The 12,530-nt window shown below is 37.6% G+C and overlaps 1 protein-coding gene across 1 annotated transcript in view; it reads right to left on the bottom strand.

Moving 5' to 3' along the window:
* Positions 1 to 12,530, bottom strand: part of CEP120 (centrosomal protein 120kDa) — a 146,854-nt gene that overhangs the window by 25,608 nt on the left and 108,716 nt on the right. The window contains exon 18 of the mRNA XM_006871631.1: positions 8,785 to 8,883. Within this exon, the coding sequence (XP_006871693.1) occupies positions 8,785 to 8,883 (99 nt within the window). The remainder of the gene's footprint in view (positions 1 to 8,784; positions 8,884 to 12,530) is intronic.

The raw sequence follows: 12,530 nt of genomic DNA, 5'->3' as shown, positions 1-12,530 counted from the left end.
TTTTAACTAAATATATCAGCTAAGCTTTAAGCAGATCAACAGTGCACAAGTATGGTAAAGGACCTGGACCCACATCCACCTCAAAATCTTAGTTCTCTTTTCTGTCCTGGGGGACAAACACACCTAGTTTAAAACATATCTGACATCAAAAAAATGTTAAATTTCCCAGAACAAATTCATACCTCATTAACAATTCATTTTTCTTTCTTTCTTTTTGAAATAATGGCTTTTATTCTTCATGTTGTTGTTGTTGTCAGGTGCCATCGAGTCAGAACCGACTCATAGCGACCCCATGCACAGCAGAACAAAACAATGTCTGATCCTGGGCCAACCTCACTACCGCTGCCATACTTGAGTCCATCAATGATGCCACCTGTCCAATCCATCTCGTTAGGGGTCTTCCTCTTTTTCTCTGACCTTACCCAGCATGACATCCTTCTCCAGCGACTGTTTCCTCTGGACAATATGTCCAAAGTATGAGAGACAAAGCTTAGCCATCCTGGCCTCCAAGGAGCACTCTGGCTGCACTTCTTCCAAAACAGATCTATTGGCTCTTTTGGCAGCCCATGCATGGCACTTTCAGTATTCTCCTCCAACACCACAACTCAAAGGCATCAATTCTTCTACGATCTTCCTTATTCACTGTCCAGCTTTTGCATCCATATGAGGCTACTGAAAACACCATGGCCTGGGTCAGGCACACCTTACTCCTCAAGCCGACATCTCTGCTCTTCAATACTTTAAAAAGTTCCTGTGCAGCAGATTTGCCCAATGCAATACGTCGTCTGATCTCTTCACTGCTGCTTCCGCGAGTGTTGATAGTTGATCCAAGAAGAATGAAGTCCTTGACAACTTCAATCTTTTCTCCATTGATAAGAATGTTGTTTATTGGTCCAGTGGTGAGGATTTTTGTTTTCTTGACATTGAGATGTAATCCATATCAAAGGCTGTGCTCTTTGATCTTCATAAGTAAATGTTTCAAGTCTTGATCTTCATAAGTAAATGTTTCAAGTCCTCTTCACTTTCAGCAAGCAAGGTTGTATCAGCTGCATATCGCAGGTTGTTAATGAGTCTTCCTCCAATCCTGACACAACGTTTTTCTTCATAGAACCCAGCTTCTCATATTATTTGCTCAGCATACAGGTTGAATAAGTATGGTGAAAGAATACAACCCTGTCTCACACCTTTCCTAATTTTAAAACATTCAGTGTTCCCATGTTCTGTTCGAACAACTGCTTCTTGGTCTAGGTACAGATTTCTCAGAAGTACAATTAAGTGTTCTGGAATACTCATACTTCTCAATGTTGTCCATAGCTTGTCATGATCCACACACTCGAAAGCCTTTGTGTAGTTAATAAAGCACAGGTAAACATCCTTCTGGTATTCTCTGCTTTCAGCCAAGATCCATCGGATATCAGCAATGATATCTCTCGTTCCACGAGAGATATCATACATAACTATATTCTTAGGTGTCAAAAATGCTCTCAAGTAAATATGTAAATATATTTAGAACTTCAAGAGTAAAGCAAACAATCTTAAGTTGGATGTTGTTATTGTTAGACCAACTTAATTCAAGTATTTGTTTCGGTTTTAAAATTATTTCTGTTGTGTTTATCATCATGGAGAAGTGAAAGAAAATAAACGTTTTAAATGTCTTAAAAAAGTGCAACTTTCTAGAGCCTGTATTAGACTGTGTCCCAAGACACCAAACCCAGAATGCACGGGTATCATTTCCCTATTTTCTAAGTGAGGACCTATTTCATGTTTTACTTATTTTACATGATAACAGCTGTTGCTGTGTTATTGAAGTTACCAAAGAACAAAAAAGTGTATAATTTGGAAACGCAGACTTTTATAGTTGCAAATCAGATTTTTTTCCTAAATAATTAGAAGATTATGCTTTTTTAATTCACAAAATGACTACACTAGGTCACCTTTGAGTAATGGAAATCTCTGTTTAAACATTCTTTTGGCAAGGAACACCAAGTATTAGATCTTATTTCCAAGCTTTACCAGCTGGGTTTTGTCATTAACATTTATTAACAATCTAAGATATGGCTTTCGCCTTCTAATCCGTACTACACAAATGTTTTGTATGGCCCTCCAGAGGGTTTTGCTGTGACAAAATACTGGCAAAGATTATAGCCCCGTGGCTATTCACCAGAGGCATTGTAAAATTAACATGGTACTAATCCAATTTAAACAAGAAGTTGCACAAACAATCCTCTCAACAAAAGCAGTAGAGGATTCCAATTTTATATTCAAACACAATAAATATGTTTTGAATAAAAAGTTTTAGGGGAAAATTTTAAAGTAATTTTCATACATACGAAATGAGCCAATTTGATGAAGTTATAGTTTTAATTTTCCAAAAACAGTTAGTGGCAGAACACAACTCACTATGGTTCTTTCAGGCCCATTATGTTTTTTCTTAGTGTATCTTAAATGCAGTCTGCAGAACATCAGTGATGCCTACTGCGCTTGAAATGTGTTTATAGTGTAATTTCTAAAGCAGAAAGTTTGTGGGATAAGGAATAAAACTGGGCCACAATAAGAAAGCATTGATGATCACTACACTCAAAGAATGAGACTATTACTTTTATTTTCTAACTATCATTGTTGTTGTTGTTAAGTACCGTGGAGTCGGTTCTGACTCATAGTGATCCCGTACAGGGTTTCTGAGGCTGTAAATCTTTACAGGAGCAGAATGCCTCATTTTTCTCCTGCGGGACAGCTGGTAGGTAGTTTCAAACTGCTGACCTTGAGGTTAGCAGCTTGACTTGTAACTACTACATTACCAAAGCACTGATGATCACTACACTCAAAGAATGAGACTATTACTTTTATTTTCTAACTATCATTGTTATTGTTAAGTACCGTGGAGTTGGTTCTGACTCATAGTGATCCCGTACAGGGTTTCTGAGGCTATAAATCTTTACAGGAGCAGAATGCCTCATTTTTCTCCCTCGGAACCACTGGTAGGTTTGAACTGCCAACCTTGTGGTACGCAATCCAGTGCTTATCCTACGTCACCACACCAGGGCTCTCCATTAACCATTAGAGAAATGCAAATCAAAACAACAATGATGTATCATCTTACCCCAGCATTAATAGTAAAGTAAAAAAAAAAATGTTGGCAAGAGTGTGGAAGAACTGAGACCCTCCTACATTGCAGGTAGGTCTCAAACTAAAATGGTGTAACCACTGTGGAAAACAGTATGGTGCTTTTCTCAAAAGTCGGAAATAGAAATACTGTATGACCCAGCAATCCTTCTACTTGGTAGATACCCACAAGAAGTTAAGAGCCATGACAAAAGTAGATGTATGAATACCCAAGTTCATCATAGCACTATTCACTGTAGCAAAAAGATGGAAGACAGCCTAAATGCTCACCAATGAAAGAACAGATGAACAAACTTTGGCACACACACATGATGGAATACTACGCAATGATGAATAATAATGATGAATCTGTGAAACACCTCATAAGATGGATGAACCTGGAGGACATTATGTCAAGTAATACCAGCTAATCACATAAGGGCAAATATTGCACCACTACTGTAAACACTCAAGAAAGGTTTTCATCCTAAAAGAAACATTTGATGGTTTCCAGGGGCAGGAAGAAAGGGAAATAATTTACTGGCTAGAGGGTGGTGGTGGTTGTTATGTGCCATGGAGTCAGTTTTGACTCATAGCGACCCTGCATAGGGTTTCCGAGGCTGTAAATCTTTACAGGAACATCTGGTAGTTTCAAACTAGCTAGCTAACCTTGAGGTCGGCAGTCCAACTTGTAACCACTATGCTACCAGAGCTCCTTTGGCTAGAGGGTAGACACATGTGACAGGGAAGGCAATATATAAAAGGAAGATTGGCAGAAGAATTATGAAGACAGGTGAAGACATAGGGAGGAATACAAAAGTTAACAAAGATAGAGGTAACTACTATTATATACACAATCCAGGAACAGTGTTCTGCAGATAGACACATGAACAGATAACAGGCTGAACAGGTGGGAGTGAAAGTGGGACCACATGAATGTATACTCACGAATATAAGGATTTTACACAGGATATTTGTACATGGGTGTTCACCTTTGCTGCAAACACACCAACGAATTTAGTGAAGCACTGTTGTTATTGTTGAAGTGACATCAAGTCGTTTCTGATTCATAGAGATCCTGTATAGGGTTTCCGAGGAGTGGCTGGTGGGTGTGAACTGCTGACCTAGCGATTAACAGTCCAGTGCTTATCCTACAGAGCTATACAGAGGACAAAGTGATGAAAACTTAGACATTATCAAATATCTTAAGGTAATGAGTTGCTGGGCCTGGTCAATTGGCATAAATAACATAGTCCAGAAAATCAATTTTTTATATATTGCAGTGAGTTATGACTGGGATCTTAAAAGCTCATGAGTACCCATCTACAGTACATGTGCAGAAGAAGAGTGATGGGAATTTGAAGATGATTGGAATCAACTAGTCCAATGGAACATGTGAACATCAGTTATCATGACTCTGAGACCAGAAATACTACATGGTGTGTGATTGCCACTATTAATTGTTCTGAAAGGGACTACATGAGAAGACCCCAAATAATGTGGGAGACAAACGGAACAAAACTCAAAATTATATAAAAAGACTGGACTTACAGGTTAAAAAGAGATTGGAGGAATCTGACAGTACGCTCCTTAACCACCCTTTAGGTCTGGAATGGAACTTACCCTCATGGTGCAATTTTCAGCAGATGAGTATATAGGGGGGACACCAAAACTAGTAAGGTATGCTCTCCATGGAATGGTTAATCACTCAAGATCAAAAGGGCAACATAGAGCTAAGAACAAAGTTGAGAAGTGATGGGAAGGAAAGAAAGTGGAATGGAAATAAGAACCATAGGGAGGAAGTAGGAAAACTTGTTACGCGGAGGGAATTGCAATCACTGAGATGAAACCAAGTGTAAGATCTGTTGAATGTAAAACTGATATAAACCTTCACTCAATTCACAATCGAAAGTTGAAAAAAAAAAAAAAAGAGGAAGGAATACAATCACTGTAACAAAAGGAAATGGTTGATATTCAGCCATTTCAAGAGATACCAGATAATCAAGAATCAAATGCATTGAAGAAAGAAGTCCAAGTTGCACTGAAAGCCTTGGTGAAAAACAAGGCTCTAGAAATTGACAGAATACAAATCAAAATCTTTCAACAAACTCATGCAGCACTGGAAGCACTCAATGGTACATGCCAAGAAACTTGGGAGACAGATACCTGGCCAACTGATTGGAAGAAGTCTGTATATAAGCCCTTTCCAAAGAGGTGTGACCTAGAGGATTGTAGAAATCTTTGTAATCTTTGTACAGTATTATTAGTATCACATTCAAGTAAAATTTTGTTGAAGATAATTCAAAAATGGTTTCAGCAGCACATTGACAAAGAGCTGCCAAAACTTCAAGCCAGATTCAGAAGAGGTGTGGAAATAGGGATATTACTAATTTAGTCAGATGGAACTTAGCCTCATTCAAAGAATACCAGAAAGATGTTTACTTGTGCTTTGACTATGCATAGTCATTTGCCTATGCAAAGGCATTTGGCTGTGTGGATCATGACAAGCTATGAGAGATATTGCGAAGAGTGAGTATTCCAGAATACTTAATTGTGCTCATGATAAGCTCATGATAAACCTATGCATAGGCTAAGATCACCAGCTTCTCCTCTGAAACCCGCTGCAGGTTGGAATCGACTCGACGGCACTTAACAACACAACAGGCCAAGAGGCAGGCGTTTGAACAGGACAAGGGGATACTGAATAGTTTAAAATCAGAAAAGATGTGTGCCAGGGTTGTATCCTTTCACCATATTTATTCAATCTGTATGCTGAGCAAATAACCTGAGATGCTGAATCATATGAAGAAGAATGTGGCATCAGGACTGGAGGAAACTTGCAGTATGCAGATGATTTAACCTTGCTTGCTGGAAGTGAAAAGGACTTAATAATTGTGGTACCTTGTTATGGTTTTCTATCCAATGTCTTCTTAATTTTCACCAAGTGATTGGGTTGTTGCTGTTGTTATGAAGTGCTGTCAAGTCGATTCCAACCCATAGCGATCCTGTATAGGGTTTCCGAGGAGCAGCTGGTGAGCTTGAACCACCGACCTTGCAGTTCAGATGGCACTGCAGTCTGGTGCATTAACCCACAGTGCCACACCAGGACTCCAAGTGATTGGGTTGTTGTTAAGTGCCGTAGAGTCAATTCTGACCCATAGCAACCCCATACAGGGTTTCCAAGGAGCAGCTAGTGAGCTTAAACCACCGACCTTGCAGTTCAAACAACTTTGCAGTCTGATGCAAATATGGTATATAGAACTCTAAGGCTGGAATTTTTGTTTTATTAATCCACTAGATTTAAAAGAAGTCATCTCAGAAGCAGGAAAAGATCATTGCAGAACCACAGGGAAACAAGAGCATGAGTGAAGTGTGAGATCCCTACCTACCTAGAAAAGCAGACACAGCAGAGGTGGTAGCAGAGGCAGCACCATGGAGAGACAGAGTAACTTCAGATTTCTTTGCCCATCGACCGAGTAAAGCTGAGTGCCTACGGGCAGAAGGCTGGCTTGCCCTGGCATTTACAGAATGACTAAATGAGCTCCGTAACACTTGCTTGAGCAAAGCAGAGGCCAAGGGGCACATAACTGAAAGGCCAAAGACAGTACATCAGTACATTCCAGATTGGGAAACTGCTGCATACAGAGTTGTTTCTAATCCTGAATTGGAACCTGTTCACTTACCTAATAAAGCCCGGAATCATGAGTACTGTTATGAGTTCTGTGTGGGCACTGCAATGGATTATTGAACCCAGATGTGAAGCAAGAGCATGTTGTGGGAGGGATGGTTGGTGTTAGAATAGGGTAAAGGAGATTGCAGGGTAGAGGCAGGTCTGACCTCTATGTCATAAGAATCAGCCTTGGGCTGATTTTGAATTTGATTTTCCTTCCCCCTTGTGGAGTCAGAAGAAGTCACACATGGTTCCCACACAGGTTTTCCAACTTAACTTAAGCCCTTCGCAGCTTGTTTTACTTTCTTTTCTGCCTTCCAGTAAGGTGTATTGTGCTATGGAGTTGACCAAAACCATATCTCTTACAAGAATCTCCTTGTTGCATTTCTATTGCTAACACTTATTTCAGATCTTTGGTACCTGAAATGACCTCTCAGCAGGCCTTCCTATGTTTTACAAACATAGCCTATGCCTTACCACCATATTCTTTTCTGTTATATATTTTATTTATCAAATTTTCAACATTTTCCTCCCAATTCCTCTTAGAATTCTACTTACTCATCTTCAGAGGTCCCTCTCAAATACTTCTTCCAAATCACCTTTCTTAATTTATTCATCAATTTTTCAACATTTCCCCACAATTCTTTAATAAAATCCTAGATAATAAAATCTCCAGAGGCCCATCTATTCGGTTAGAAAGGTTCAAAACATCTTTCTACTATTAAATACTTCCACTGAGTACTTTGTATAATTCTTTATATTGCTTTTACAATTAGGCAGTAAATGTTATTCCTGAGGGCTTCAAAAATTTCACAGAAAAATGAAATGGGAAGATAAGGGAGTTTTTCCAAGAAGTTTCTGAAAGCTCCTCATATTTATAGTTGTTTTCTTCATACTTATTACTGAATTATAAGCTCCCTGAGGGAAAGGTGTGTCTTACATTTGGGGATGTGCCCTGAATACAGGAAGCTCTAAGTACTATTCTTGGTTATTTACTTACTTATCCTTAGTCCTGTGAACATTTACGTAATATATCGTGTTTGTATACATTTTATATTTAGTGATATACACGTACTTGTCTTCATATGTAATAATTATTGCAAATGGTCTCCTACTTTTTATTCTCATGCAATATAGTACGTACTGCTCTATGAAGGTGGTTAGTCATTAGTATGATACCACAAACAGTATTAATAGTATCTGATGGTTATGAAAACTCATTAGGAAAAACACAAAACTAAAAGTCTCTGTATGACAAATTTTACTCAGGATAAATGAATACATTAAAATTAAAAAGCAAAACTTAGAATAAACTAACCATTAGATTAAGTACATTTGTTGTTGTTGTTGTTAAGTACCGTCAAGTCGGTTCCGACCCATAGCGACCCTGTACAGCTTAGACTCAGAATAAAATCCTTGCTTATATTTTATTTGATCATAATAATTTGAAGAATGCAATGCTACAATAAAGATTAATTTCTCATAGGATTCTTTGTTTAGTAGCCAGAAGATGCAGTGGGGACACAGGACAAGAAGCAGGAGGTTTGAATAGTAATGCAGGAAACTACTACTAAGGTTTTAAACTGTTACAATTATGTTGAAATTCACCGGGATTCTATTTAATTTTATAAATTTCTCTGTCTTCCTAGGAAAAGCATTATAAATATGTTGTTAAATTGTAGGACATGATATATGTATTTTTTAAGTTACCTTTAAATTCCTATTCCCCTCACGCCCCTCCTTCCCACACACACCTAAAGGCACTCCCTATAGGGGATGGAAGAATTAGTATTTAAGGAGGAAGAGTAAAAATAAAAAACACTTAACTTAAAAATAAAAGATAATTAACATCTAAATAAAAAAATGAGCTAGAATTGTTTGAGTTTTAAGTAAGAAAGGGAGAGGGGAAAATTCCCTAACCTCAAAAAGAGTACTGGAAATTCAAAAGCAGCTATATGAACATAACACAAGATGTAAAAAGAATAATCCATCAGCAGCTATAAACTACATACCTGTTTAAGTCTGGCAAGTTCTTTCAAAGCTCGTCCCCATTGCTGCTTGTAATGCAGTTTGGACTTAGTTGCAGATTCCAACTTTCTTTCAAGTTCAACCTAAGAGTGATTAAAATCATATCAAGTGAAACACTATACCACTGTGTACAATCACTGAAAGATAATATATACAAAGAGTCTGGCTCAAGAAAAGAGTTTATGTAGTGTAACATACGACATCATCTAAAACTGTTATATAATTTACTATAAATATTATGGCACATGAACATTTTCTTGTTTAAAATATAGTCTTCTTTTTATTGCCCAACAGCCTATACTAAAATGAACTGAGTAAGTCTTAACCTCCAAACAGTTGATATAAATGTATTTAAAACATGTATCATGTATAAAAAAGATTCTTTACAGAGCAAAAAAAAAACAACCATTTTTCTTTAAAAAGCAGTTCTGTTAGCATTCCAGTTTAGAAGGCATGCTGAATCTTAGAAAACAAATTATTCTTTTTATAGGTCTTCATTTTATGGAATTTTAGCTTATAATGGAGCTAGTAGAGATACTTTTGCGATTATAATTTGGCAAAATCACTGAAGAACACTGAAAAACAGAAAGCAGTTTATTAAGAAAGGAAGCAAAGTAAAAAATATTTTCAGAATGTTGAAATAAATCCAAGAGTAAGAAAAACAATGCTCCTTAATAACAAACATAGCATTTTTATTTAATATTTTTCCTCAAACATACAATGAAAACCACTAAAGTGATTCAATTTTTAAAATATGGTTATATATACTTACAGCAGGCAATCTGTTGTGCATGAATTGAAGCCAACTTGGCTATGTTTTTATGCAATATACTCTCTCAACGTTTCAGACAAGTACCAAACAAATTCATGCAGCCAACATAAAGTTTTATTATTTAAGTGATAATGCAACAATCTGCCTGAATTATAGGAAAGTACTGTTACTCTCACCACGTCTATTTTTTTTTACATCAAGTCTGACTACAGTCCCCCACAAAAGAAGTCCTAAAATTCTACTACAAAATAAAAACAACAATCTCTAAAAATTCTAACTTCAGAAAACTCACATGAAATTAAAATGAAAGGAAAATGAAATGGCCAAATTTCTTTCACAAGAGAAGGGAACATTCTCTGCAGAAATATATAACTACATGGAGTCAAGGACTTTTCTGCTTACAGAATTTAAATGTGTTGACATTTCATAACTAGGTTCAAGTATACTTAAGTTGAATAATACTGCTGAAATAATTGAAGTTTATTCCACTTACGTCCCAAGGATTTATACATATCACTTGATAATACAACAATAGGATAACTCTAAAGAAAAGCAATAATTGTTTTCAGTAAAAGAATTGTATCCAATTATAAAATTAACTATGTCCGGGGGTCTGAAAGAAGGTCTAGAATCTTAGTTGGGCCCAAGGATGAGGGTTAGGACAAAGATGAATCTAGGGGGACAATTTACACCCAATGAACCAACTCAAACTGAAAAACCAGTCTGGGTATTTTAATTAATTTTACCAAAATGATTAACATGATTTGTATTTGCATAACTATTCACGTAGTTATTTGCAGAGTACCTATATTGTTGTTGCCGTTAAGTGCTGTCGAGTTGGATCCAACCAATAGCAACCCAGAAAGGGTTCCTAAGGAGTGGCTGGTGAGCTTGAATCGCCAAGCTTGCAGATCAAACAAGCTTTGCAGTCCAGTGCATTAGCCCACAGCGCCACACCAGGGCTCCAGAGTACATACAGATTGTTGTTGTTAACTAACATGGAGTCGGTTCCAACTCATAGTGACCCTGCACCAGGGTTTCTGAGGCTGTAAATCTTTATGGGAGCAGAAAGCCTCATCTTTCTCTCGCAGAACAGCTGGTAGTTTCGAACTGCCGAGCTTGAGGTTAGCAGCCCAATTCATAACCATTATGCTACCAGAGCTCCTCAAAGTACCTATATAGGCACATTGTTGTTGTTGTTAAGTGCCATAGAGTTGGTTCCGACCCATAGCAACCCTGTATAGAGTTTCCAAGGAGCAGCTGGTGAGCTTGAACCACCAACCTTGCAGTTCAAACGGCTTTGCAATCTGGCTCATTAACCCACAGCGCCACACCAGGCCTCCCTAGGCACACATATAATCTCTTTCTCTTAACAAATGAAGAAATTATAGATAGAAAATTTGAGATATAATCTCACTTTTCTAATTTATTCCTAACATCAAATCAATATCTCCTAACTTTTCCTTAAGGCTATAACAGATTCCTCTGTGATTCTAAAGAAATTTATGGACCCAATTCCCAGAAAAATGCTCACAACTAAAATTTCACACAATTTCAGTGCATTAAAAGTCTTAATGTAGCACTGTAGATCAGCACTGGACTGTGAACCACAAAGCTGGCAGTTCAAATCCACCAGTTGCTCCTCAGAAACCCTATATAGGTTATCTTTGAGTCGGACCAAAACTAGTCAGTCAGTTTGTTGTACTGTGGTAGCTTGTGTGTTACTATGATTCTGGAAGCTATGCCACAGGTATTTTAAGTATCAGCAGGGTCACCCATGGTGGACAGGTTTCAGATGAGCTTCCAAACAAAGACAGACAAGGAAGAAGGAGAGATGAACTACTTCCAAATATTTAGTCACTGAAAACATTAAGAATAGCAGTGAAACACTGTCATATATATTTGGCTAGAAGATGAGCCCCTCAGTTTGTAAGGCACAAAATATGCAACTGAGGAAGAGCTGCCTCCTCAAAGTAGAGTTGACCATGATGACACAAATGGAATAAAGCCCTCGGGATCTTCATTTGCTGAGGGGGCACAACTCAAAATGAAGAGAAACAGCTATAAACATCCATTAACAGTAAGAATATAGAAAGTACGAAATATGAATCTAGGAAAATTGAGAGATGGTAAAACATGAAATGGAACGCATAAACGTTGATATTTTAGGTATTAGTGAGCTGAAATGGACTGGTATTAGCCATTCTGAATCTGGCAATCACATTATTTCCTATGCTGAGAATGACAAAATGAAGAGGAATGGCATCACATTCATCATCAAAAAGAACATATTAAGATCTATCTTGAAGTACAAGGTGGCCTGTGAAAGGATAATATGCACACAAGGAACACCAATTAATACCACTATTATTGAAATTTACGCAACAACCACTAAAGACAGTGATGATGAAATTGAAGAACTCTACCAACTTCCTCAGTCTGAAATTAATCAAACATGCAATCAAGATGTATTGATAATTTTTGGTGACTGGAATGCAAATTTGGAAACAGAGGAAGGATCGGTGGTTGGAAAACGTGGCCTTGGTAATAGAAATGATGCTCGAGATTGCATGATAGAATTTCACAAGACCAGTGACTTGTTCATTAAATACACCTTTTTTAAACAACATAAAATATGACTATACACATGGACCTCACCAGATATCAAGTTGACTACATATGGCGTTCTCTTCCTGACTAGTGACCTGAGTGGTGTTTTCGGTACTGCAACTGCTGATAACTGAAGATGTCTTCAGGAACTGCAAAAATTGGGCACCCTACTCCCAACTTCAAAGCTACAGCTGTTATGCCAGATGGTCAGTTCAAAGATATAAGTTTGTCTGATTACAAAGGAAGATATATTGTGTTCTTTTTTTATCCTCTTGATTTCACCTTTGTGTGCCCCACTGAAATCATTGCTTTCAGTGACAGGGCAGAAGAATTTAAGAAACTCAACTG

The sequence above is a fragment of the Chrysochloris asiatica genome, unplaced genomic scaffold, assembly GCF_000296735.1.
Source record: "Chrysochloris asiatica unplaced genomic scaffold, ChrAsi1.0 scaffold00171, whole genome shotgun sequence".
NCBI classification, from domain to species: Eukaryota; Metazoa; Chordata; class Mammalia; order Afrosoricida; family Chrysochloridae; genus Chrysochloris; species Chrysochloris asiatica.
Note: the sequence above shows the minus strand (reverse complement) of the source record. Positions and strands in the feature narration are given on the sequence as shown.